At 37.6% G+C, this 27,481-nt stretch overlaps 2 protein-coding genes and 1 non-coding gene across 17 annotated transcripts in view; 2 read left to right on the top strand and 1 right to left on the bottom strand.

Moving 5' to 3' along the window:
• Window positions 1–205: 205 nt before the first annotated feature.
• Window positions 206–4,944, top strand: LOC143217212 (uncharacterized). Of its 2 annotated transcripts, none has more exons than XM_076441174.1 (3): window positions 206–1,061; window positions 1,135–1,299; window positions 4,809–4,944. In XM_076441174.1, the coding sequence occupies exons 1-3, from the start codon at window positions 1,007–1,009 to the stop codon at window positions 4,898–4,900; spliced, it is 312 nt and encodes a 103-aa protein (XP_076297289.1). In that variant the 5' UTR covers window positions 206–1,006; the 3' UTR covers window positions 4,901–4,944. The 2 variants fall into 2 exon arrangements, with proteins under 2 accessions (XP_076297289.1, XP_076297290.1); XM_076441175.1 differs by lacking the exon at window positions 4,809–4,944 and adding an exon at window positions 1,698–4,714.
• LOC143217193 (echinoderm microtubule-associated protein-like 2) overlaps window positions 4,907–27,481 on the top strand; it is a 64,299-nt gene continuing 41,724 nt past the window's right edge. For 3 of the 14 annotated variants that reach the window (XM_076441130.1, XM_076441136.1, XM_076441138.1), the window contains exons 1-2: window positions 15,883–19,484; window positions 22,605–22,835. In XM_076441130.1, the coding sequence (XP_076297245.1) occupies window positions 19,433–19,484; window positions 22,605–22,835 (283 nt within the window). In that variant the 5' untranslated portion in view covers window positions 15,883–19,432. Of the gene's footprint in view, window positions 5,428–12,440; window positions 12,591–12,780; window positions 12,886–15,882; window positions 19,485–22,604; window positions 22,836–27,481 lie in introns of those variants that run through there. The other 11 variants (XM_076441131.1, XM_076441135.1, XM_076441134.1 and 8 more) reach the window with 9 other exon arrangements.
• Trnad-guc (transfer RNA aspartic acid (anticodon GUC)) lies at window positions 25,419–25,490 on the bottom strand. The gene has a single exon. It is a non-coding gene; the product is annotated as a tRNA-Asp (tRNA).

Genomic DNA, 27,481 nt, shown 5'->3' on the forward strand with positions numbered 1-27,481 from the left:
CAGTGCTTTTGTCTTTATTAGTACTTAGTAATGGCCGTCCTCTCCCATTTAGCCAGGGAGGCGTCCAGGCTGCAACTCCTGTCCTCTCCTGAGCTGCCGGGCGTCCGATAGCATTGCTTCGTACTCTCCCTTTCCCGTTCCTCGACTGAGCTGAAGCATTTCTTGCTTCATTTTTTCGTGGTTAGTTGTGTGCATTCGTTCCGGATGATTGCGATCGTGTAATAATTTGATACACCCATCATCGATTTCCATGATTGCCCCACGACACCCCGTAGTGCGGCGTGTGTTACACCGGAAAATATTTTCAGTGCTTTTGTCTTTATTAGTACTTAGTAATGGCCGTCCTCTCCCATTTAGCCAGGGAGGCATCCACGAGCAACCCCTGTCCTCTCCTGAGCTGCCGGGCGTCCGATAGCATTGCTTCGTACTCTCCGTTTCCCGTTCCTCGACTGAGCTGAAGCATTTCTTGCTTCATTTTTTCGTGGTCAGTTGTGTGCATTCGTTCCGGATGGTTGTGATCGTGTAATAATTTGATACACCCATCACCGCCTTCCATAATTGCCCCACGACACCCCGTATTGCGACGTGTGTTACACCGGAAAATATTTTCGGTGCTTTTGTCTTTATTATATGTATAGTCATTATATACGTAAATAAAACTACCGACTGATTTTCCAGGAAATTTTTCCATTTTCAAAACAGCGCGCAGCTATCAAATTAACACAATATTAGTTATCCAAACCACTGCATGCAAATTGAATAGCAAAGGGATAGTGGAAGGGGAAAGGAGGTGAGGGAATGCTGGTTTGCTGGGAAGCAGGATCTAGGATCTTAAATGAAAAACGCGTTTGTGAAATTCACTCTTGCAAGTGTTCTCTCTGCCTTCTCAAAATTGACTGACTAAACTACTGCAGAGAGGATGTCTCTGCCGACTGCAGCGGAAAAGAATGAAAGCCGAGGTCAGTTGGGCTGATGGCCCTTAGCTTTATCTGCGTTTCAACAGCACATGGCTTTCTGGTGTTTTATTACCGATGTCCTTGGGTCTACGAGGCCTGGGTTAGGTATCTACGGTATCTACTTTAACATAACTGAACCGATGTGACGCAGTATTAATTTTTGCTCTTATATCAATAGGGAACAACTTGACTTGCTTTTGCAAGAACGCGAGCAACATCTTCTTCTTTGAATGCCTTTTGTATTGCCAAGTGAATTTTATCAGCAGCACTAGTCACATCAAACTCAACGTTAGGCAAACGATTTACTGCCGATACAATGTTGCTTGGACTGTCGTTAGTTATGGTAACTATTTTTTCTTGCATGCCGAATTGAACAGCCACATTTTGCAAGCAATCTGCCAAGTTTTCTGCTGTATGGCGTTCTTCAAGTTCTTCTATACAAATAGTCGATTTCCATTGATTGATGTAGGCATTAACGTTTATATATCCTTCCTGAGATATCGAGGCCCAGCAATCTGTATCAAGGGCAACAAAAGATACTTGTGCTAATTGATATTGAATTTTTGTTCGTATTTCATTCTCCATAATACGTAAACGACGAAGTATTGTTTGGTTGCATGGACACTTATAATTGGGTTCTAATTTTTGTCATAAATTCTTGAAACCCAGAGCTAGATACAAAATTGTATGGTAATCTATTAACAGCTATTAATTTTGTTATAGCTTGTGTAATCGTTTCAGCACGTTCTTTGTTATTGAACCCGGATTTTGAACGAGTTATTGATGGATGGCTCGCTTAGTGAGTGTGGGTAACATATCCATATCCAGTACAATGTCTTATTGAGTAAAACTAAATATTACACAGTTATCATCACTAGATGTTGATGCTAGAAGTTGGATATACAGTTTTTATATCGTGTAATAATTGTTCGAATGGATCGAGTTTTCTCGCATGCACAATTCTGTGCCACATACAGGCACACATGTGGCGTCCAAGATTTTCTTTTCTATATCCTGCATTTGTTACGTTATATTTTAAATGTTTCCAGGATCATTCAACCTTTTCAGTGTTTGCACCCGTCTCTTTATTTACAAATCTGCCGGTTTGTCAATTTGACTGTGGTTGACTGTCTTGTGTTTGTAATTCATTCCGGGTATTTTTTCAAGCTGATCATATGCTTTCCAGCAGTCTGACCATACTTCGGTACCCGGTGCCACGTGCTTGATAATTAAATTGTTCAAAGTGTTTGTATCTCGTTTATTATCTGGACAGATTTCTAGTCTGTACCCAGTTCCATCCGTCTCTATCATCCCCAAAATCCAATTGCCTTCTTTGGGACGCGTCCTCTATTAACATTTCCTCTTCTCCACTAACAATTCGTCGATCTCGACGATTTTTCCTATGCCGCTTATTGGTCCTTCGTTTACAAATTGCTCATCTAATGATATTGTAAGAGAGTAAATGCTCGAGGAGGATTTGACAATACTATTTATCTCGACCTTTCAATAGACTGTTCCGAAAAAGACTGAGGACTCTCCGTACGGCGTTGCCCACGAAGCCTCGGCCGATCGTCTTTTCTACAACATTTGTTTAACGGACATGATCGTCCTTTTACACACGTGCTGCTCATTTATTGAACAGACATTCACTTGTTTAATAGACATTCACTTGTTTAACGGACATTCACACACACACACACACACACACATGCATTCCCGTCTCTATCCTACAATATTAAACATACTTCTCTACAATACGAATACCAGTCTACCACTGTTGTCTTGGATGTAGTATCCGCTAACGAGAGAGAGAGGTCTCTCGTAATAGACTGCTCTATATTTAATTTATTGGCAAACGCGTACAAAAGAAGTATAATTTTTTCGAGCGACATTTTTATATTTTGAAGCCAACTGTTTTTGGTGGCACTAATTGATTTTGTATGGTGTCCTGTACTACACCGAAATCTTCCTAGCTCGTAAGAATCATAGTTCATTTTCTTTTTTCTTTTGAACCGTCTTAAACACACTGGGCAATACATATCTTTCGTGATTAATGATTGTTCTTGCAACCAGTTTAAACATGATTCTCTATCTTTAAGACAAGTATTAGTTGCTAATTTGTAAATGTTCACGATTGAAGAATACCACGGCTATATTTGTAATATTGTGTGATGATTGTGATGATTGTGTGAAACAAATTTCCTATCATTTGAGTGTCATTTTCCACCTTACCGACACAACATTTTCTACTTTAGATTGGGTTATTTTTTATTACGTACCATTTTATTTATTATTAATAAATGTATGAAAAAGTGTATGCAATTTTTGAAATTTCAAAGCAGGACATTTTTTTACGATGACCTTGTATTATATTTCTATATGTATAAATGTAGAGCATGGAAAGACAAACTCAACTATACTATATAGAAATGTATATTTACGATGTACCATAATGGAGAAAATTAAGTTTTAAAAATAAAACATTTTCAAGATCAATGCTGCATGATTTTCCGTTGTTCGATCGATTTAAAATTTTGCATACATTATTTTTTAAGCTAGTGTCACAATCATAAGGGATGCTTCAAAAACAATTCGAAAATTTTTTTTGCCATAGCAAATAAGGTTTATTTTAATGTATACATATATACAGTTGGGGACAATATTAAGTGGACACTCTTAAAAATCGCACAGTTTGTTTAAAATTGGTCCAAACGACTTGAATTTTTTAAAGATGTTGGATCGACTAGTTTGCTAGAGAATGAGTAAACAAGTATTTGTTTAGATTGCAATTGGTAGGAGTCGTAAACAATTTTAAAAATGATGTTTTTTCAACTTTTTATCGGAGCCTGTGTAACGATAATTTAAATAATGGATTTTGTAAACGTCGGTAACTTATATGCATACTCCAAGTTTTATCAAACTTAATATCTTCAATTTGTTGTGCAATTATCTTTTCTCTTTCGTGTCAATTTTTATTGATTTCTTGTTCTTTTTCTTTTTTAATTTTGTTTATCTCTTTTTCCTGCTTTTTTGACAAATGTTCCTCTATAATTTTTTTTCTTCCTCCTTTTTTCAAGATGTTTAATCAAATCTTCTACAATGGAAGCTCGAAATGCCATCTACTTCCATGGCGTCCCAGTATGGAGTACTTATATTTCAAAACAGTTCTAAACTTGGACATCTTATATTTGAATTAATAATTATTATTGAAGTTACGTCTGATTGCCAATTTATTTTAACCCTTAAATGCACGATATTTTGTTTACAGTTTCTATTTATCAAACATTACTAAAAAAAGAGTTTATTTATTAAGGGAAAAATAAGGGAAAAAATCACATCTTTGTGAAAATATTATTTATTTGAGGTTAGAAAATCTACGACGCATGAATGGCGCGCACCGTATACAAATATTATACATGTGAGCGGTTTGTTGCCTTGTGGCTACAATGCGTAAAAAGCATCCAAACATTCCTGCAATGAATGTAGAGTCAGAAAATGCAATGTTGCCAAACGGCAACGTATTAAAATATCAATATTATTATGCATGATAATTACTTTTTGCCTAAGGGCTTAAATTATATCTTTTTTCTAGTAAAAGTTCAAACTATAAATGCACATGGTTCGCATGAAAATAGGTTATTTTGTTTTCAGATGAACTTTGAATTCATTTTTTAAATTTCAATGAATATCTTGATCAAATAATATTCACATCTACTTGTAGCTAAGAGGCCTCAGAATATATAAAATAATTATTTAATCTCTTATAATTATTGGCATCACTTTTGGCTTGTCCACACTTCGGTCATTTCACGTTACGCTACTGTGCCGGCTCACACCTGTTGCCCTGAATAGAACACACGGGTGATACGTCACTGGCCGTAAACTGTTGGCACGGCTCACCTGTCGGCGGCCTCACCAGTACCAGTGCTTGGCTAGGTTCTTGAGCGTACGGTACGCTTCGTTCGGTGCTGCTTCGCGAACTCTCTCGTTTACAGTGTTTCCGTTTTCTCCGAATCTCGGGATCATTCGACAAAGTGTACCTCTGGATTAACCTGTTCGAACAGATTAAAGTTGACTTGGTTGTGCGTCCAGTTCTATGTACCACTATCAGGAAGTTTCGAATCATGTGTGAACGGGCTTACTGACGACGCCCACGAAACGGAAACAGCTTCAATTCGTCGCTCCGCCAGGAATAAAGGAAGAAAGGTGAAAAAGAGGAAAGGGGAGAGATCGACAGAAAACTTTCCACGGATTCCTGAACATCGTGGATTCACGTTCGGCAGAATTGTATGCAAATACTTCAGCAGAGGAAATATCCGCGAGAGCTTGTCTCTACTATTTACCTCTGCTCGACCCCACCAACGTCCTCCGATCGGTTGCCCTGTCGTTATTTACACCAGTGACTAACATTCCCGTGCAAGAGGTCCACTCAAGGCGATCCGCGTATACCGCATAATCATTTTGCACACAGGTATTGTCAAACATCATTTCTATTTATCGTACAAACCGATTTCTTCAATACTTCTTGTTCTGGAGGTACAATGGGAGACAAAAGTACAAGGAATTCGAAATCTATCAATACATGGCAATGAAAGCCATTCATGAATATATTTTGCATTAAACTTTTGCGAATACTGTACCCTCTGTAGCTATATTCAGTGGTCTACACTTGTCGCGTTTCACGACACGATAAATTTGACGTTTTGTAACAGTTTATAATTTTTCCGCTCTGTAACTGTTTAGTGAATCCTAATAAATTTTGAACATAATTAATTACATCATATTTACTACATATAAAAAAACGCAGGAGTTTCTAGTTGCGTTTTTTGAAGGTTTAAATAGGGTTTGTGAAGTGGAATTTTATGAATTCTCCATTAGAAGACGTGTTAAAATGTGCAAACTTTAAGTTGCTATAATTCTTAAACGGTGCAGTGGATCGAACCCAAACTTTGGTAATTGCATTAATTTAGTGAGAATTATATCTTGTCAAATTTTCGAAAATTTTCTTGCGTTTTTATATACCTCCAGAACATCCTTAATAAAAACGTACTCTCAGTCAGATGAATCTTCGACTGATTTTTTTGTAACTCCATAGCGTGTTCGCTATCTCGGTTTATTGCACCCTCAAGTGCCCCCAGGGTTTTTCTTTGGAAGGGAACGTGTCGCACTGTCGAGACACACGCTGCCAACTCTCGACATTCCTTCGTTCGAATTTTCTCACACTTTTGTCTTTCGACTGATCCCCATTATGATGTAAATTGTCGTCATCCGAATCAGATCACTCGCAATACTTGTTACCGCTTGTGTCACTTTCCTTTCAAACATCTTCGAAATGACTTCCACTCGCCCTTATTAATTCTGCTTTCATATTTTACATTTTATACGTTTTCTCTATCCGTGACCTTGAATGACCTTGAATAATTATAGTCACAGAACGGTGGTTTCATTTTAAAAAAATGAAGATGACAAACAAAATGATTCAAATATTGAAACAAATATTGAAATATTTTAAACTTACAAAATATACAATATTAAATAAGTAAACGAAAAAATTATATACACTAAATATGAGGCAATATTTGAAAGCATATGTAGTATTTATGTTAACGTAAACTCCATCTCGGAGCCGAGGAGGACCCGAGGAGGACAGCAGAGTTAATGTAGTAATTGAACATTCCCACGACAACTAATCCCAGCGACTCCCTGATTTCCCATCCGGTTTGTTCGCAACATACTGTAATCCAAAGAGAGATACAGTCGGGGACAATATTTTAAAATTGGTCCAAAGGATTTTAATTTTTTAGAGATGTTAGACCGACCAGTTTTAATTTTTCTCGAAATGTAGGAATGTCCAATCACCTTTCACACTCACCATAGTTGTATAAAATATAACAGCAGTGAGATTTCAAAGTTCGAAGCTTCGAAACTCCGTTTCTTTCAATGTTTCGAACCTTCGTTACTAAGTAAATTATTAAAACTCCGTGTGTGTGTGTGTTTCTTTTAATGTTTTAATAATTTACTACGGAGGTTTGAAATTCAAAGGAAAGAGTAGCAGCCCTAGTCCGTATTCTAAAATATTCTTTCGTTGCATCTAAAAACTTCAAATATAAAATCCGATTAAAAATGTATCAGTTGAAAGATATCAGTACGCGATAAAAGATAACACGTGTGTTATTACTTTTTCTTAAAACAACGATCACTCAAGAATAGTCTCGAGTTTTCTTTTATTGAAGTAGAACGTATTTTGAAATGCTTCGATAATTCGAAACTTTTACAAACACTGTAACACCGGTTTTGACAATAAATGCAATCTCTATTAACTGCTTCATTCAATATTTTATTACGCGTACAATGTAGTAAATTTGAGAAACAAAATTAACGCTTCACGTTTACTTACATGTATTGTACTTTTATCCTTCGACGGCAAAGCTTGGCTTTATTAAAATTGTCATTTAATTACTCGGTTCCTCGCAACTTCATCGTAACCTCTGCACGATTCATTTCTGAAAATTCTAAAAGTTAATTTAAATTGTGCGGCCAAAGGTAAAAGTACAGGTTACGATTTTTTAATTTTTACGTTTACCTTTACGTTTCCCTTCGCAATTGCAACGAATAACAACTTGAAAGAAAAATTATTTACACATTAGCTAGTGAACTAATCCTTCTAACGCCTCAAGAGAACTCGGACTGTCGGGTCCAATTTTGAAAAAGTTATTCGTTCTAACCCCTTGCCGTATCATTTTCGTTACAGTTACAGTGGTTAAAATGCCTTTATCCCGAAAAATGTCGTAGAAGAGAAAAGAAAATTTATATTTTTTATATGGCTACATTTAGTTTAATGCTTAAATATTGATTACAAACGAATACAATTCTATTTCAGTTAAAAAGAACATTGTTACACTTTGTTCAATATCTTCACGACGAGTGTGGCTCGTTAAAATACGGCAAGGGGTTAAAAGGTGTACGAATACTATAACAAAAGATTCATTATGGCGTTCGTTATGCTGCACTACACTTGCATATTGCGAAATTATTTTTCGAGTTCCGGTTCTTATAATTATATGAAATAGGATAACGTGATATCGATATCTGGATAAAAAGATACGACGCACATACCTACGTGATTTTTCTTTTTCAAGTGCTTGTTGCAATAAGATACGGTTGACAGGAAAGCATAACGGACAACGTATTGCGCGTACGCGATTTCCCCACAATCCCGTACTAACCAGTACAGTGAAAAATTCACTGAATTGAAGACGGCGATGAAAGTAATTTTTACAATTGTTTTTTTTTTGGACGCTGTTATTACTAGTCGGTACATCACATACATACAAAAACCGTTAAAACACACACAGAATGTATTCGGACTTCGTGCTAATAATATAGTGTTGCCGATCATAGAAATGACTGTGAATAAAATTCACCAGGCCGTCTTCGCGTGATTAGTTACTGTCGTCTAATCACGTGCTTCCTTTGATGCACGCTGAATGCTAAACGGTCTGCTAACGGTCTAGAAGCATTCTAGGCTTTGACGTCAGTGTCAGCTTCGTGTGCTGTGCTCGTTCTTCCGATGACGCGATTGTAATAAGCAACAACACCATTAAAAGATAATAAAACGTATACATACACTGAATAAAATATTGAATGACTGACAAACACACGAAAAGAACTTGAATGCCTTTTGTAGCCGGCAATGGAAGTAACATGTGTGTAAGGTTCATGAGATAGAGCAAGCCTGGCTAACCTAAATGGCTTCACGGGCCACTTTGATGACGTAACGTTACAGCGGGCCGCACTTTCGGTAAACATGCTTTTAAAAAATCTAATACAAATACAAAATTAATAAAACTTTCTTGTTATACGTCGCACTTAAGCATTATAACAATGACACATGCAAATTTTCATTTATTTAATATCCTTTGTTTACAGGGTCATCCGTTTTTGAACGCCCAAATGTTAATCAGCTGTAGAGGACCCCAAATGGAACAACTTTTACCCCTATCACTTTTGTTTGTTTCGACCTTGATTTCCAGATAATTGCAAAAAACCATCATTTTTTGAGTTTACATAAAATTAAATATCTCAGGACTCCAATGATGAATCTTGATGGTTTTTCCTTTGTTTAGTTTAACATAAGTAGGGGCATCTTTTTTATTGAATAAACTTTTTTGTATGACCTTCGGATCATGGTTTTTTTGGCGTGGGGCACACCGCCACTTTCCAACTTATTTCTTTCAGAGGCGCCTTACAATGTATTTTATAATTGTGCTCCATTGCAATTACGAATTACATTGTAATTTAATTGAATGAAGATCTGAATTATAAATTGCACCATAATTGAATTACAATGTATTTTATAATTGTGCTCCATTGCAATTACGAATTACATTGTAATTTAATTGAATGAAGATCTGAATTATAAATTGCAATATAATTGAATTACAATGTAATTGAATTAGCACAACTCTGTTTATTAGCTCGGTTTCTTGTCTGTCTGTTTGTTCGGTACAAATTTTATCGATATTAAAGGAACACATTCCGAAAGAAACTTTTGGGACGAGCTAATATTTACATTGAGTATTTTTTGGGAACGAAATGAAAAAGCTATTGAGCGACGAATCCGTACAACAGCAATCAATCCGAATATTATTTTGATATGGAGGTTACGTGTAAACAGTTATATTCGCATCGCAACATGGCAAGTACGTTCATATAAATATAAGGAATGAACAATAGAGAGGGTGGGGGATGTGGCACGTGCATCGGCTCACGAGCGATATTGTAAAATAAGCTCCGTGGAGTCCGGTCTTATGCACCTATAAGGCAGCCTTCTGGCCAGGTCAATGCTTACTGGTTTTGTGTTTCACCTCGTTCCCGCGCACTTTCAGCGACATCCGCTTCGGGCGAAATACATACGAGAAAATACACTAGTAGATAAATCCTCGACCTTTCCTGTCAGCGCAGCCTGGCTTTTCACTCTCTCGTTGTGTCCTGATTCATTGTGTCTTTCAAAAATTTATTTATGAATATTTTTGCTGGTTAATGCGAAGTGAAATATAGATTTCTTAAGATGTACAGGGTGTTTAGCTACAGGTGGGAGAAAATTTAAGGGGTGGTTCTCGACGATAATATAAGACGAAAATGAAGAATAAAAAAAAATTGCGATTTCGGCCTCGTTATTAAGTTATTAACAGTTAAAAATCTGCCCAAAAGGCGGCAACTTTTCAACAGCGGTGCACGTTGCTTACGTCACACAGGCGCACGACAGTCTCGTATCAAGTGACAAATGCATGCATACCTTGGTTCTAATTTGGGGCCCCAGCGAGGTGAAAATGTTTAAAAAATCGTTGGACGACATTGAACCTACCTACTCGTTAAAATCCACAAGGGCATTTCTAATATCCTGAATAAGTCTAATATACTGAAAGGGCATCGCTCGACAGGCGGGCAACGTACACTTTTGTTGGTCGCATTTTAGGCAGATTTTTCATTGTTAATAACTAAATAACGAAGTCGAAATATAGCAATGTTTTTATTCTTCATTTTTGCGTCTTATATTATCATGGAGAACCACCCCTTAAATTTTCTCCCACCTCTAGTCGAACACGAAATTGAGAAAATGTTTATTTTAATCCATTTTGCTGGAATATCTTCCGAGCTACTTATCGTATCGAAAAATGTGTTAAACAAAACCTGTAGATTTTCACATTCCGCATATTTTATGTTATATTACTTTTTCACGTAAAATCAACGGTTGTCGAGGAAATTGAGAAAACGTTAATTTTAAACTCATATTGCTCCTAATATCTTCTGAGCTACTTATCGCATCGAAAAATGTGTTAAACAAAACCTCTAGATTTTTATGTAGTTCATGTAGTCACGATTCTTTTCTACAATTGGAGAACGAAGCTATGCAATCATCTAATACAATGCTACACGACCACAGTTCAAGTTGTTTTGTTAATTTAGACGTGGTTCGATAACAAGCACATAAAAAGTAAAACCCGCGGTTTAATAGATACCAGAAAAAGACACCAGTTCATTCTGAATCGTTGGCGAGACGCAATGCACTTTCTTCTTACGCTGAGATGGACGTAAACGCGAAAGGTGCACCGCGTCCTAGTTTCTTAAGTAACTTCGTTTATATATACAGATGTATATATGCATACATACCTATGGGCATTAGTGCCATTCGTTTTCATCGTTCAAGGTCGCGCGTTATTTTACTTTTTTTAATAGAAGAGTTTCGTTACACCGCGTCCAGCTTTGAACTGTTCTCTGCATTCCGATACGTAATAAGTGAAAACACCTGTACAATAATGAAGGTGTTTTTTCTTTTCATTACAAATTCAGTGATTATAATTATTCGAGGTCATTCAAGGTCACGGACAGAGTAAACGTATAAGGTTTAAAATATGAATCATCGAAGTTATATTAAATTAAATTAATCTCTTTCTTTTAGTTTTAAAAACTCGATGATAATAAAATTGTAAAATTATTTTATTTATTTTAATGGTTCCGTTTTTTATGAAAACTTTATTCCAAGGTCTGGAGTAGTATTTGAATTCATCGTTATGAGCGATTCCGGATGACGCATGATCTTTTTGTCCACCTAGATTTGGCATTTGGCCCACTGTAGCACCCGGGGGGTCAATTTTTTAAAAAATTCCTTTATATTAACAATCGAGTATTAAATTGATGATAGTTCATCCATAAAAAATTACATGTAGTTGCAATATTTTTTCAAAAAGGCTATACCCGGGTTTGGTGGTGAAATGTGCCCCCGGCGAGATTTTAATCGAGCTTGAACCTATCTCATCTGTAAGGGTAGTTATTTAGAAAAATCGAAAAACCAGTTTTTGGACCATTTTCCCTATTTATTGACAATTAAAAATTCTGAAAACAATCTGACACATTTCGGATACCAAGCCACATATTAGGTATCATTTCCAGATTTTTCGGTTGCAAGCTCTGCTTGTAAAAAATGAAAGACACGGAAAAAATCGAAAAAATACAGATTTATTGTGTCGCGATTATAGTTACCATAAACTTGTGAAGATTGAGATATCTCCTCTTTACTACGACACCACATAAATTGACATCAGTAGCCGCATCTGATGTGTAGGATTTTTTTCCACCTAGAATGGCCATTCGATACACTGTGGCAGGGACTGGCGGCCATGGAGATACAACTCGGGCCATCTACCAGGCAGAAATAATGAGACGTGACTAATCAGAGCCACCTGTCTCGACGACTATGACGTCACACCTGATTGTCGGCGGTCTTCGCGGCTGCGAACCGTTACGCTTCTCTCTCTTCGTTGTCGATCGTCACAGTGCTAGGTCATCATCGCGCTCGGAACGACTATGTATCTCTCGCGATCCAAGATCACGTTATAAGTCGACGTTGGTGGGGAAAGTAGGCGTTTGAGGGGCCCCTGCTATGCCCATCACTGGTATAAAGCAGTGTTACCAGACAGGGGTAATCGAAAAGGAATGGGGGGGAATACAGATACCCCCTCTCTGATGACCAGAATAATATGTGACACGTTGCGCGTGCGCGATAGGGACTGAACGGTGGAATAGGATAGTGGAAGGGGATAAAGGTGGGGAGAGCCTGGAGGGGGAAATGAGGTTGGTTTCAACCTCATTCTGGCATCACTGCAAGGAAGCGTCGTATTATTTTGATACAAATCTCATTGTTGCTTACTGTATCGAGATAGAACTGCTTGCTATTGATTAATTAATTAGGAAAATAATAGTAAAATAGTAAAAAGTGAAACATCAAAGAAACGTATAATAAACCGAATTTTATTTTTTGCAGAGGCAGTGTCTTCAACGCAGGAGAAACGTCAGCATGAAAAGAAAAGTTCGAGCTTTACAATGCACGTGAACGGGCATTCAACACACGGCACAAAGCAAAAAATGGGTACGTTTGAATTTCTAAAGCAATCGCGCGCGATCGTCACTACAAACCAATATGGCGGCGCGCTTACCTGTCCAAAACACTGCAAATTGCTCAACTTTAAGCGACCATAACTTCTGAACTATTAATCAATGAACGGTTTCATTTCACTTTCGAAACTTTCGTTTATTCTTCATAACCACAGAGAAATTCAGGTGTTATGTCTTTCGTGACTCGCCATGTATATTTTTTTCTTGAATTCCTTCACAATTTGGATATAGATGTTATAAAATTCAGGTTCTAGAACGCGTAGTTACATTACGTATTACGTAGTCAGATACCTGGTTAGGTATCTACTAAACATTTGACGCAGAACTATGTTCCTGCTTGGCCTGGCCTTATTTTACCGATTGTTCGGGCGCTTAGATTGTGTTGGAGAATGATATAACCGAAGTCATTTTAATGGAACACCTACCACGATTTCAAGGAATTGTCAGGGAGTGCCGATATCCAGGATGTAATCTGTTCATTAAGGGCAAACATAAAAGCTGAACCAATCGACTCTAACCGCATCTCCGGAAATGACTCTAGTCGATTAGATTCTACGACATTTGTACGATCAGTATTTCGAGATGTATACACAGGAAAGGATCATGGTCACATCCGTGTTTATAGACAATTACATTAGAATACACACACACATTGAGAGAGAGAAATTATATTATTACAATTCGTGTCTGTTCGGCGTCGACCGACGGTCGGAGGCGCCTGACGCTGGAACCGCTCAGTAATGAGCGCGCGAGGACGGCAATGAAAAGGATCGTGAGAATGAGGGAGGAAGATTACCTTCAGAGTGAAGTTCACACTGCACTTTATTGAAATTGTAGCTATCAACAGTCGTCGACGAATCGCAATTCGGAAATCTTGATCGTGCGAGACGGCTGCCTTTGAATCGCGACGGAAATCTTGTGCGACTCCTTTACGAGGGCCGCCGCGAACGGAGATCTTCACCGCGTTCGGAGGAAAATCTTGACGCGGGCAGACGCACGAATCGCGACGCGAAAGAAGACAGCTCGAAGGCAACTCCAGACGAACTTCGAAGAAGAGTTGCGATATAGAAAGCGCAGTGATTGTCGCAAACGTAAAGAAAAGAGATTGAGAAGCTTAATTCGGAGAACTGAGTCGAACAGACAAGGCGCCGTCGAAGGAGGGCCTTTAAATATGCTACGAAACGGCAGGCGGGGTCGCACGCGATTGGTTCCGGATCGATCGCATGATCCGGTAAGACGCAACGTTCGAGATTCAAACTATGGGATTTACCGGCGATGGGCGCTTACAAACACTCGCGGCCGTGCGCAACGGTAACGAGCGATCGCTACGCGACTCTAAACATTATGAAAAACAGCCAGAGCAAGTGTAGCTCGACGGTTGGCGTAACGGCCGGCAAATCCCATAATTCGAATCCCGAACAGTGTCCCAAAATTATATGAATTTATGATTTCGGCGCCGGGTTCGATCAATTGTAAAGCGACAGCAAATGTGCAATTAATTAAATATAAATTCATATATTTCAATTTCGATCGAGAAACAAATTTCACCTGTCCCAAAATTCTTGCACATCCCGGAAATGGGAGGTGCAGGAATTTTGGGACACCCTGTATAACAATAATGTACCTTCCATTAGCGAATATTAGTTTCGTCTACGATTCCGGGCAAATTCGCCATTTTGGAACGTTACCGGTCGCCTATGGAAATGGCGATGACTCATAAGGTCGCAATAGGTCGCACAGTGGGACCTTTCGTCCAAATCGGAGACAAAATCAAAGAACTTTCGATAGAAATGAGGTAGAGCGATGAAATTTTTTTATATTATAGCTGAAACTTTGCAGAATATGGGAAAATAGGGAGATTATGGTACGAACGTTTTTTAACCTTGAGAAAATTCGTTAAACTTGCACAATTTCAAGAAAATGTGGTTTCTCCGTTACCACGGGCGGAAAATTTTTTTTTTAACATGCTATATATCATTTCCCGTAGATTTTTTCACGCTGATTTCAAATCTGATCTCAAAATTTGTGTACGGCCTCAGGATTTTGCAAGAAATCGATTTTTGTGAACAGAACTAATGTAACGTGGAAACCACATTTTCTTGAAATTGTGCAAGTTTAACGAATTTTCTCAAGGTTAAAAACCGTTCGTACCGTAATCTCCATATTTTTCCCATATTCTACAAAGTTTCAGCTTTAATTTGAAAAAAAATTCATCGCTCTACCTCATTTCTATCGAAAGTTCTTTGATTTTGAATCGAGTTAGGTCAAATGTACCCACTGTGCGGCGCCACAGTGGGACAAACCGATGGATTCCGTGTCGAAATAAAAAAACTTTCGACAGAAACGAGATAGAGGGATCATTTAAAAAAAAAATTGAAGCTGAAACATTGCAGAATGTCGGAAAAATAGAGAGTTTATGGTACCAACGTTTTTTAACCTTGAAAAAAAAATCGTTAAACTTGCACAATTTCAAGAAAATTGTTGTTTATCCAGTTCGCCCGAGCGAAAAAGTCCTCGAATGCAAAGGGTTACAAAAGTGAAATAAAGCAATGAAATCAGAATATTATATTAAATTAGGACGTGCCCGACAATAGCAAGAATGATAAACTAGCGATAACAAATCGCAAAGGTAATTTCAATCATAATTGAAATTACTTTTAAAACTACCAACTTCAAATCATACTTATATCTTCGACAGAAGTACGTACATATAAAATATCAATTGTAACAAATAAAACATGCTTTGGAACTTAATAAATAGAGTACTATTATACAGATTTTTAAACTACGGAAAAAATGTTTTACTATTTGCCACGATTTCGGTCGAACTCATCACCGTGCGTCGCGTCATTAGTGCGCGTGTGTGCGTAGAAACGGCTTTGAATGGCTTGCGTATCATCATAGTCGGTCATCTGAATCATCTAGAGTATCTAGAACATATTGATCGCGTTTGTAAGTAGTTGTACCGTGAGCCGTGAGCAGGGCAGGCAGTAACGTTGGGGCGGCCGCACGGAAAGCACACGTGTTTCATGCTCCCGCGACTGAAACATCGGGCCTGCTTTTGTTAGTGCCCTTCTATCAACTATGTAGGTACGGGAAAACTTGAGGGAAAGTGCAAAGCCCCGACCGGTAACAGTAACAGTAACCCGATCGACGCGATTCCACGGGTTCAAAGTGATCTCGAATACTTACCTACTTATGTACTTACGAACACCGCGCCGCGCCGCGACGTGGCTCAACTTTTTCTTTGATTTCGTACCGTGCCTCGTGCCTTGTGCCTCGTGCCTCGTGCCAGAGAAAAACCGGAGGATTTTCAGTGTCAGTGGTCGAATGTTCTCAGAGATTGAACCCGTCCATTCCAGCAACATATTTTCTGTCTGACAACAGATTCTGACAAAAATTACATACGCACAAGAGTCTGAACCGATGAGTTTTGTTCCTTATCTTATACGTGTACAGTTAATGTGACACTACGATACTGTTGGTGAACGCTTCATCGCGAAATAGGATCAGTGAGATAACTGTTCGAGTTGCAAAAACACAAATGCAGATTCCATTAAAGTTTGCCAGACAACAATCTCCCGCTAACCTAGAATATTATGTAGGTATTTTCAGTATGGGTTTTTACGGTGAACAAATTCTGTTTAGACTTGTCTTGTTTCGGTACATGTGCAGATTTCGAAAACGATAAGAATGATACAGTGACTCCCAGTAATATTCGGACGCTCTTAAAAACACCGTAACTTTTTTAATATTGGAATATACGACTTGAAATTTTTGGAGAAGTTAGAACAATTGGTTTGCTACGGAACGTGGCAAAATTTTTTTGAAAAAAACTGCAAGTTGTCGGAATTGCAGGGAAAATACTAAAAGTTGTATTTTTCAACCTTTTTTATGTGGGCTTATATGGAAAATTTAGAAAACACGTTTCGTAAATAGATCTGTATCAATTAAACATATTCTGGAAATTTCATCGAAATCGGTCGACGTTGTAATGAGCTACAATCGTTTGAAGATGGTAAAAATTGCAGTTTCTCACGATTTTCGGCCTCTAACTGCAGCAATTCTAAGGATTCTTACATCTTTCAATGCCTGTCATTTTTTTCCCGCATCAACCGATTTCTATGAAACTTCCACAGTGTATATACAGTGGGTGTACAAAGGTATTCGTACACCTTTTAAAAACTAATAACTTTTTTATAATTGTACCAAACGACCTGAATTTTTATAATCAATTAGAAGCATTGGTTTACGAAATGATATGCAAGAAAAATTTTACAAAAATTATAATTTACAAGGTTACATGCAGAAATAAAAAAGGCAATTTTTAAAACTTTTTTATTTGGGCCCTTAATGAAATTTTAAAATATATGTTTTGTAGATCTATGTTAGTTATACACATGCTTTAAATTTCATCAACATCGATTAACATACATACGAGCTACAAGCGGTTAAAAATGGTGAAAATCGTAGTTTTACACGATTTTTGATCAGTTTCTACTTAAAATCCACAAAATCGTCCATCTCTCGATGCGTGTCGTTTTTTCCTGCGTCAACCGATTTCGATGAAATTTTCAGTATGTGTATAACTAACATAGATCTACAAAATATATTTTTTAAATTTTTATTAAGGGCCCAAAGAAAAAAGTTTTAAAAAATGCCTTTTTTACTTTTGCATTTATCCTTGTAAATTACAATTATTTGGAAAATCTTTTTCACATATCATTTAGTAAACCAATGCTTCTAATTGATCATAAAAAATCAGGTCGTTTGATACAATTATAAAAAAGTTATTAGTTCTTAAAAGGTGTACGAACACTTTGTACACCCACTGTACATGTATCGAACCTAAACGGCGAAAAGATTGATTTCTCACTGTTGTTATCTCCTCATAGTCGGATAGGAAGAAGCGCAATACCGTATACGGCGCGGCGTATACCTAATGCTCGTTCGTATCGTTGAAAAAACATCGTCTTACATAATAGGTGTGCGCTGATACACGTTACTAAGCCGTAGTGACAATTTGTAGGAAACGTTTCATATTATTACAAACGGTTTACTCATTGTTAGAAATAGTAATGCGTGTTACGAACAGAGTTGAGCAAATTTTGATGCCAACTTAGAGAACCAGCTAAAAAAAGATGTGCAACGTCGAACATAAATATAGATTTACCAAAATTAAGTGAAAGGAAGGATAAACAAATATCTCATTCATTAAGACTCGAGAGAGTTAATTATATTGAATCATAGTATAACAAAATAAAGTTTTATTCATTTTGTATTTGTATTAGATTTTTTAAAAGCATGTTTACCTAAAGTGCGGCCCGCTGTAACGTTACGCGACATCAAAGTGGCCCGTGAAACAGGCTACTCTAGGCTATGTAGGTTATGCCCCGCAGTCCGGCTCATGAAACAAAGTATCAAATGGAATACATACTTCGAAATCTCTGTTTAGAAACGATTCTGAGATCGTTTAATCGGTTACTTCGTAATCTCTGTTTATTAATACGATTCTGAGATCGTTTTATCGACACTTCGTAATCTCTGTCTATTAATACGACAATGCTGGTAACTTATTGATACTCCAACACGCCCCCCTCAAAAATAATTCAACTTCTCTCGAGTAAGCTTAAACAACACAACAAGCGTTATATAATATCATTTTATACTCCCACTAATATTCAGACACTCTTAAAAACACCGTAACTTTTCAAATATCGGACTATGCGATTTGAACTCTTTTGGAAAGCTAGAACAATTAGTTTACTACAGGATGTGAAAAGAAATTCTTTCAAAAATTGCATTTGACCGGAATTGTAGAGGAAATACTAAATGTTGCATTTTACAACTTTTAACTAGCTTCCGAAAAAAGTTTGAATCGTATAGTCCAATATTAAAAAGATTATAGCGTTTTTTAGAGCGTCCGAATATTAATGGGATTCACTGTATATACAGTGCGCATCAGAAGTTTAGACACACCCCGTTATTTTAACAAAAACGACGAATACTCGATTAATTTTTTTCCTACGTTTAGAACACTATATTTTTTAAACTTTTCCGGTCCATAACTTTTTAATAAAAAACGAGCGACGGCTACTATTGGGGGTTATTCAAAAAGGTGACCTTGACAACATATCAGTCATCCGAGCCGCCTTCCCTAAACGTAACATTTACCCTTCACTGTAGTTAGAATCAGTAAATAACTCGGATAGTATTTTATTAGATTAATAATTTATTTCATTGGTGGACGCAATTAATAAGTTGTGGATTCCTGCTGTTAAGAGTCGATTGTCATGTATCCGATCATCGATATCTTCTGTTAACATCAAGAAAGAAGAATTATGTGAATTATTCGTCTTATCAGAATCGCGCGTGCTCTTGTCGTGTCTCGGAAGAAGATATTCGGACTTAGAATAGAAATATGGTGCGAGACAGTACGTTGGTCGTGTGTTTGTGCTTGTTAATCAGTTCACTTGAATAACGTATTAATACGTTGGGGTCATCGCGAGGGGTTAATCGCAATGTCCACGCCAGACACGATGGACACCATTGATGAAGCGGAGCAGGCGTGGCGTGAGTACTCTTACAATCTTCTTATTATTAGCTTTATTTATCTCCTCAACTGTCGTTGACAAACTCTTTACAATGTCCATTAGGTTACCTTAGTTATACCTACCGACATTTTTTTTTGCCAGATTTCTTCACGCCGCTCCCTGAAATTGTTTCATCGAGCAAGAAAGTAATTCTTGCAAAAGATGAAGTTAATCGGATAACAGAAAGACGTGGCACATTTATGTTAAAGTTGCAATACATATGAAATTCTACAGGGTCATCCGTTTTTAAACGGCCAAACGTTAACCAGCTGTAGAGGACCCCAAATGGAACAACTTTTACCCCTATCACTTTTTTTGTTTCGGCCTTGATTTCCAGATAATTGCAAAAAACCACCATTTTTTGAGTTTACATAAAATTAAATATCTCAGGACTCCAATGATGAATCTTGATGGTTTTTCCTTTGTTTAGCTTAAAATAAGTAGGGGCATCTTTTTTATTGAATAAACTTTTTTGTATGACCTTCGGATCGTGGTGTTTTTGGCGTGGGACACACCGTGGAGCCTGAACGAAATAAGTTGGAAAATGGCGGTGTGCCCCACGCCAAAAAAACCATGATCCGAAGGTCATACAAAAAAGTTTATTCAATAAAAAAGATGCCCCTACTTATGTTAAACTAAACAAAGGAAAAACCATCAAGATTCATCATTGGAGCCCTGATATATTTAATTTTATGTAAACTCAAAAAATGATGGTTTTTTGCAATTATCTGGAAATCAAGGCCGAAACAAAAAAAGTGATAGGGGTAAAAGTTGTTCCATTTGGGGTCCTGTACAGCTGGTTAACGTTTGGCCGTTTAAAAACGGATGACCCTGTATATGAATGGGAATGTACAGGGTGTTTCATAATTGATGGTACAAATTGGGTCCGATAGATTCTATGGTTGGAAATAAAACGAAAATCGAGAACAGTAAATCTCTTCTATAGCCGCAAGAGCCTCGGGGAGGTTCGTTTGCACATTTCGTAGACAGATACTATTTGTTTGAGCTTGAAATACCGAGCCGAACGTAGAAAAGGACAACGCGTGTAAAGAGAGACCGCGCGCGGCCGACTCTCCGCGTCTCTTTCTTTTCCATACGCGTCATTCCATGCCAAATCGATCACTTTTTGCAGGCAGCATCATTGATTTTGTTCTAAATGAAATATGTTGTAGTCCATGTGAAATTATGGGGGGTTTAAGTCATCATTCTGCCGCTTTCGAATTTTTTTAGAAATGGTAGGCCCTCAAAGTTTTCAATTTTCTCCCATTTTGGCGAAAACACGCCTCACTTACGAATTTTTATCTCGGGAACTGATTGTCCGATTGAACTACATTTTTCTTTGTTTTATTCAGAAAGGATTGGGCTATTGCAAAATAATTTTTTTAACCTCGAAAATCAACTGTATAATGTCGAAAAATTTAAACAAATTCTCTTTTTACGTCTTTTTCGATGAGGGGCCAGAGTGATTTAAATTTTGAAAAAAATACGATTATATTCCTTGAAGTTTCCCCTTTAAAATTCCCCTATTAGATAATATCGTACAATTTTGTTTATTTTTCGTTCCACTCTATTCAACACCACGTTTCTCAACAATAGTCACTTTGTCGGTTCTCTGTATCGGCCCAAGCAAATCGTAATTCTGCCAATAAACCACCAAGATCTCACATTATTTCAATTACATTTCACAATGGTGGCTCTCAAGCATTAATTTGTCTGAAAGATAGTATTTACAATCCGAGCAAGGGTTGTGCTACAGAGTATTCCTAACGGCGGCTATACGTCTATTGAGCGCTCAACAGGTATGTTGATATACATATTTCCAATGATTCTGCTTTAGAAGCATGCCAAGTGGTTTCATTGTTGCCATCCAGCAGGGATGCGTGGGAATCAGTTCGCATTGTGCGATGCAAGAACAATTGCGTTCTACTTTACGCCTCTTTTTATGAATCTGGAAAGCCTGTGTTTCATTTCAACGAGTCTCGCTTTTCACTACCTGTACTGTAGGCCCTATAGTAATTCCCCGCAGCTCAGATTTTAATAGAAGTCCAAGAGTTTTACTAAGTTTTATTAACACTTTACCTACCGGAAGCCTATTAATAGGATTTTCAATCATTGTGTTGTACCGAAAGAAAGCATAGAAATTTTCTTTTACATTGCAATCTGAAATGAAATTATTAGATGACGATATTGTGGGTGACTTGTTAGTTCTTAATGAAAATTGCTGTTTCCATTGAAGGTTCCATTAAAAAGTGTTTAGCCATGTTCCATAGTTTTCTTAAAATTATGCAATAATCACCGGTCGGTAATGTGTTAAGAGTGGTTCACCATTCGAATAAGGGTTAAATTTGCAAAAGAAGTTGTCAGAAAATTGTTGAGAAGCTAGTGTTGCGTAGTTGTCGAAGTGTGCATCTGTGCAGAATGGTTATCGTTATATGTATACAGGGTGTCCCAGAACAAGTGTCGTTCCTTGAAATGGGAGGTTCCTGAGACCATTCTAAGAGACATTTTCCTTTGCACCAATGTCAACTGCGGCTTTGTTTAGGAGTTATTAACGAAAAACACGGACCAATCAGAGCGCGCCCTGGGCCGCCGCGCCGCGCCGTCACGATGCGATGTCACGGCGTACCGCGACACTCGCTTGCCGGCGCGGCTTGGCGCGCCGGGCCAGGGCGCGCTCTGATTGGTCCGTGTTTTTCGTTAATAACACCTAAACAAAGCCGCAGTTGACATTAGTGCAAAGGAAAATGTCTCTTAGAATGGTCTCAGGAACCTCCCATTTCAAGGAACGACACTTGTTCTGGGACACCCTGTATACATTATGGAACTAGTTTAAATTCGAGGAAACAAGAGAGGGTGTAGAGAAGATGGAGGTAGGGGAAAGGATAGACTTCCTATAAATTATTACGTATAATACATATTTGGTATGTAATCCAGTAGATTTGCAATAGAAGTTTCGATCCTACAGGATCAATGGTTCAGGAGTGCTATATTATGGTTGCTTAAATTTGAGCAATTTGCAGTGTTTTTGACAGGTTCTGGGATTATAAAATGTCTTTTTCGTCCGACATTTCATATGATGATCAAGAATTCTATTTTACAGACGAGATGCTGGAGTGCGAGACGGGATCGTTATTGGGTCGTGTGGCAGACCTCGAGAGACAATCCTTAGCGCAAAGGGACGAGATAGTTTGTCTTCGTGCTACGCTAGCGGATGCGCTAAGGCGAATTTCTCAATTGGAAGGACGCGAAAAGAGAGAAGATGAAAGAAATGAAAGGAGAAACGAGAGGATGATGTCTTCTCCCTTACGGAATGGACATGTTCCTCTTAGGAGTGAGTATCAAGACAATTTTATTCAAACCGTTTTTAATCGAAACTTGCTATAGTTGCGCTTACATTTTATTACGCTGTGTAGTGAAATTGTTACATTTATTTGTGGTTTCCTAGTTAAATGGAATCTCTGTACACATGAAACTGTTGTCTACGTAATAATAGAAGCATTTCAGAGTAAAAACAAATTTAGATTTAGCACTTACTTACTAAACTTATACTAATGATGTCCTTAATATTAATTTTATTTATTTACATTGTTATTTCTAACGTAATCTATCACTGATTGTATAAATTTAACATAACTATAGTACATTTTCTAATTGATATTAATAAATAACACTAATACTAATAACAAAATAATGGGGTAATTGAGTAACGCATTATTAACATATGTTAGGTTGGATTATTATATACATTTTATGTGGGATAAAAATAAAAATATATTATTCCCCGACGGGGAGTCGAACCCCGGTCTCCCGCGTGACAGGCGGGGATACTGACCGCTTTTTTTTTTTTTGTAACAATGCGTTTATTGTGCCATAAATAGAATATATACATAGGTACAACAAACTTAAAACGCACAAAAAAGAATAACAAGAAGGATAAATAATATTATGAGACTAAAGGCTCCGTTTTCGGAGCACGCACGGTCTTAACACTAGGATTTCTTTTTTTTTCGCACTTATTGCTACTACATGTTCCTTTTATGAGATATTCTTATCTAGATTATGTTTAGGAGTTATGTATACAGCTTAGCACGGGAGCTGTATAGTCAGTTTTATGTTAAGGGGGGGGGGGATAGGTAAGTTTTATATTTAATTCTTATTTGCTAGACTTAAATATACGATGGAAACAGTAAAAAAAATATAACTTTCACTCCCCGGCGGGGAATCGAACCCCGGTCTCCCGCGTGACAGGCGGGGATACTGACCACTTTTTTTTTTTTTTGTAACAATGCGTTTATTGTGCCATAAATAGAATATATACATAGGTACAACAAACTTAAAACGCACAAAAAAGAATAACAAGAAGGATAAATAATATTATGAGACTAAAGGCTCCGTTTTCGGAGCACGCACGGTCTTAACACTAGGATTTCTTTTTTTTTCGCACTTATTGCTACTACATGTTCCTTTTATGAGATATTCTTATCTAGATTATGTTTAGGAGTTATGTATACAGCTTAGCACGGGAGCTGTATAGTCAGTTTTATGTTAAGGGGGGGGGGGATAGGTAAGTTTTATATTTAATTCTTATTTGCTAGACTTAAATATACGATGGAAACAGTAAAAAAAATATAACTTTCACTCCCCGGCGGGGAATCGAACCCCGGTCTCCCGCGTGACAGGCGGGGATACTGACCACTTTTTTTTTTTTTTGTAACAATGCGTTTATTGTGCCATAAATAGAATATATACATAGGTACAACAAACTTAAAACGCACAAAAAAGAATAACAAGAAGGATAAATAATATTATGAGACTAAAGGCTCCGTTTTCGGAGCACGCACGGTCTTAACACTAGGATTTCTTTTTTTTCTCGCACTTATTGCTACTACATGTTCCTTTTATGAGATATTCTTATCTAGATTATGTTTAGGAGTTATGTATACAGCTTAGCACGGGAGCTGTATAGTCAGTTTTATGTTAAGGGGGGGGGGGGATAGGTAAGTTTTATATTTAATTCTTATTTGCTAGACTTAAATATACGATGGAAACAGTAAAAAAAATATAACTTTCACTCCCCGGCGGGGAATCGAACCCCGGTCTCCCGCGTGACAGGCGGGGATACTGACCACTTTTTTTTTCTTTTTGTAAACATACGTTTATTCAGCCAAAAAAATAACAAGTATATACATAACAGAAAAACTTAACATAAGAGAACAAATATTTCCTTAAACGTATAAAAGGAGAAAGTAGTTTATAGAGAAAGCTTAAGATTAATGACTCGAATGTCGAGTACGCGTAATCTGGCCGGTCACGTACATATTGCACTTATTGCTAAATATGTTGTTAAAAGAATAGATAAAGGAACAAAATTTGTTTTGAGGTTGAGTATAGGGAAGGCGAGGTCCTATACTTCGTCAATCGCAAGGGGGGGGGGAGAACAAAAAGAATATATATATATATATAATATAAGACAAAAGATATTCTCCCCGACGGGGAGTCGAACCCCGGTCTCCCGCGTGACAGGCGGGGATACTGACCGCTTTTTTTTTTTTTTTTGTAACAATGCGTTTATTGTGCCATAAATAGAATATATACATAGGTACAACAAACTTAAAACGCACAAAAAAGAATAACAAGAAGGATAAATAATATTGTGAGACTAAAGGCTCCGTTTTCGGAGCACGCACGGTCTTAACACTAGGATTTCTTTTTTTTTCGCACTTATTGCTACTACATGTTCCTTTTATGAGATATTCTTATCTAGATTATGTTTAGGAGTTATGTATACAGCTTAGCACGGGAGCTGTATAGTCAGTTTTATGTTAAGGGGGGGGGGATAGGTAAGTTTTATATTTAATTCTTATTTGCTAGACTTAAATATACGATGGAAACAGTAAAAAAAATATAACTTTTACTCCCCGGCGGGGAATCGAACCCCGGTCTCCCGCGTGACAGGCGGGGATACTGACCACTATACTACCGAGGAAGTTATGAACATTGATTGGATATGATAACTATTTATATAAATTAGTGTGTACGGTTGGGTTTACATGTGTGCGGACGGGGGGGTGGTGTTATAGCCACCAATATAATTTGGTGTTGCGTCGATGTTTGTCGCTTAGGTCTATGCTAGACAGTTTATAATTAAATCGCATGTTCGGATCGTCTCTTCTGATGTTTTTGTTGTAGGTGATGTGTTTGTCGAATGTCCTTCTATAGGCGTGATAAATTATTGGAACATTGTTGGAGTTTTGAATGAAGCCTTCACTATCCAGAAAGATAAAGGATTCGGGGGGAGTGTAGCCGGTTTTCATGGTTTCGGTAAAGTACATTGGGTTCGGGTATGTGGCGGCAAAAATGAGGCTGTTGGAAGTTATCTGATGGGTGCTGGCCCAGTGGTTTCTGATCAGCTTCAGGATAAATAGGTCTATTCTGATGAGTTTGGCATCTTCGTATAGCTGGTGGTTGCTGATCATCTTTGTGAAGTTGGATTCAGGTGTCCGGTATTTGTTGAGGCAGGCCCTTATGCATTTCCGCTCGAAAATGCGTAATTTTTCCATGGTTCCAGCGCTTATGTTGAACCAGATAGGAGAGCCGTATGTGAGAATCGGTCGTATGAAGAGTTTGTAACAAAGAATTTTAACGGTTTTATTGAGATCTTTGGAGTAGAACAATCTTTTAAGGGAGAGGAATGCTTTTTGTGCTTTACTTATTTGGATTTCTATGTGTTGGTTGTAATTTAATTTGAAGTCTAAATGTATGCCTAGGTATCGAACAATATCTTTGTGGGGGATTTTAGCGTCAGGATTGAGTTTATCGGAAATATGAAAATTTTTAGAATGTTTCCGAACATCGTAATTAGCGTCGGAGATTGGAGAAATATATGGCCTGAAGAGAATTGTTTCGCATTTGTTTAAATTTAATTTTAATTTCCAGGTATGGAAATAGTCCTGTATTTTATTGAAAATTCCTTGCAATTCTGTTTGAAGTTTAGATACTTTGTTGTTTCGTATGTAGACTAGGAGATCATCCGCGAAGGCAATCACCCCTTTCAAGTTGTCGCTATTTAGGCCAAACATTTGTAGAAGATCGCTTATGTATATGCTAAATAAGACAGGAGAGTTTACCGTGCCTTGTTGTAGGCCGTTTTCGATATTGAAGCATTTATTTGATTTGAGTTGGCCGTTCGTTACGTAAAACTTTTTGTCATGTAGCATGTTCCAGATGATTTTTATTAAATGGGTCGGAAATTCCTTCTTTAGGAGTTTAAAAATGAGTCCATCCAGCCAGACAGTATCAAATGCTTTTTCTAAGTATATTAGTACGGCGCCCATGCAGTCGCCTGCATTTCTGGCCCAGCAAATGTCAGAAGTGAATTTGGTAATCGCGTGAACGGTAGAATGTTTATGTCGGAAGCCGAATTGAGATTCGGGGATAATGTTTTCGGCGTTGCAGAAGGTAACAATCGCGTCGTTTATTATTGTTTCGAAGACTTTACTAATGTTGGGGAGGAGACTGATTGGACGATAGCTGTTAGGGTCGCTACTGTCTTTGCCTTTCTTTTTAATTGTGATTAATTTGGCCGTTTTCCAATTTGCGGGGAAGTGATAGGAGTTTAAGCAATTGTTGAAGAGAATCGTGTAATAATATATGTATAGTTTGGGGAGGCGCTTTAGGGCTATGTTAGGTATACCATCGAAGCTCGATGATTTCTTATTGTTGAGATTGTGGAATGTTTTTTCTAATTGTATTAGGGATGTGAAGTAGTTGGGAGGGATGTGTGTAGCTTTGGGATTGCTTGCCTTGTTGTCGTCTGAGAATGTGCATATGGTTCTGTGGTTTTCCCTGTCCTGTTGTAAGTCTGATCGAAATGCGTCTATTTTGTTTTGTATTATGTTGGACAATTGTGGTTTGCCCATGTGGCTGTTTTGAGAGTGGACCGTTTCAAAGTGTGCTCCTATTACGTCTAGTTTGTTC

The sequence above is a fragment of the Lasioglossum baleicum genome, chromosome 16 (assembly GCF_051020765.1).
Source record: "Lasioglossum baleicum chromosome 16, iyLasBale1, whole genome shotgun sequence".
NCBI lineage: Eukaryota > Metazoa > Arthropoda > Insecta > Hymenoptera > Halictidae > Lasioglossum > Lasioglossum baleicum.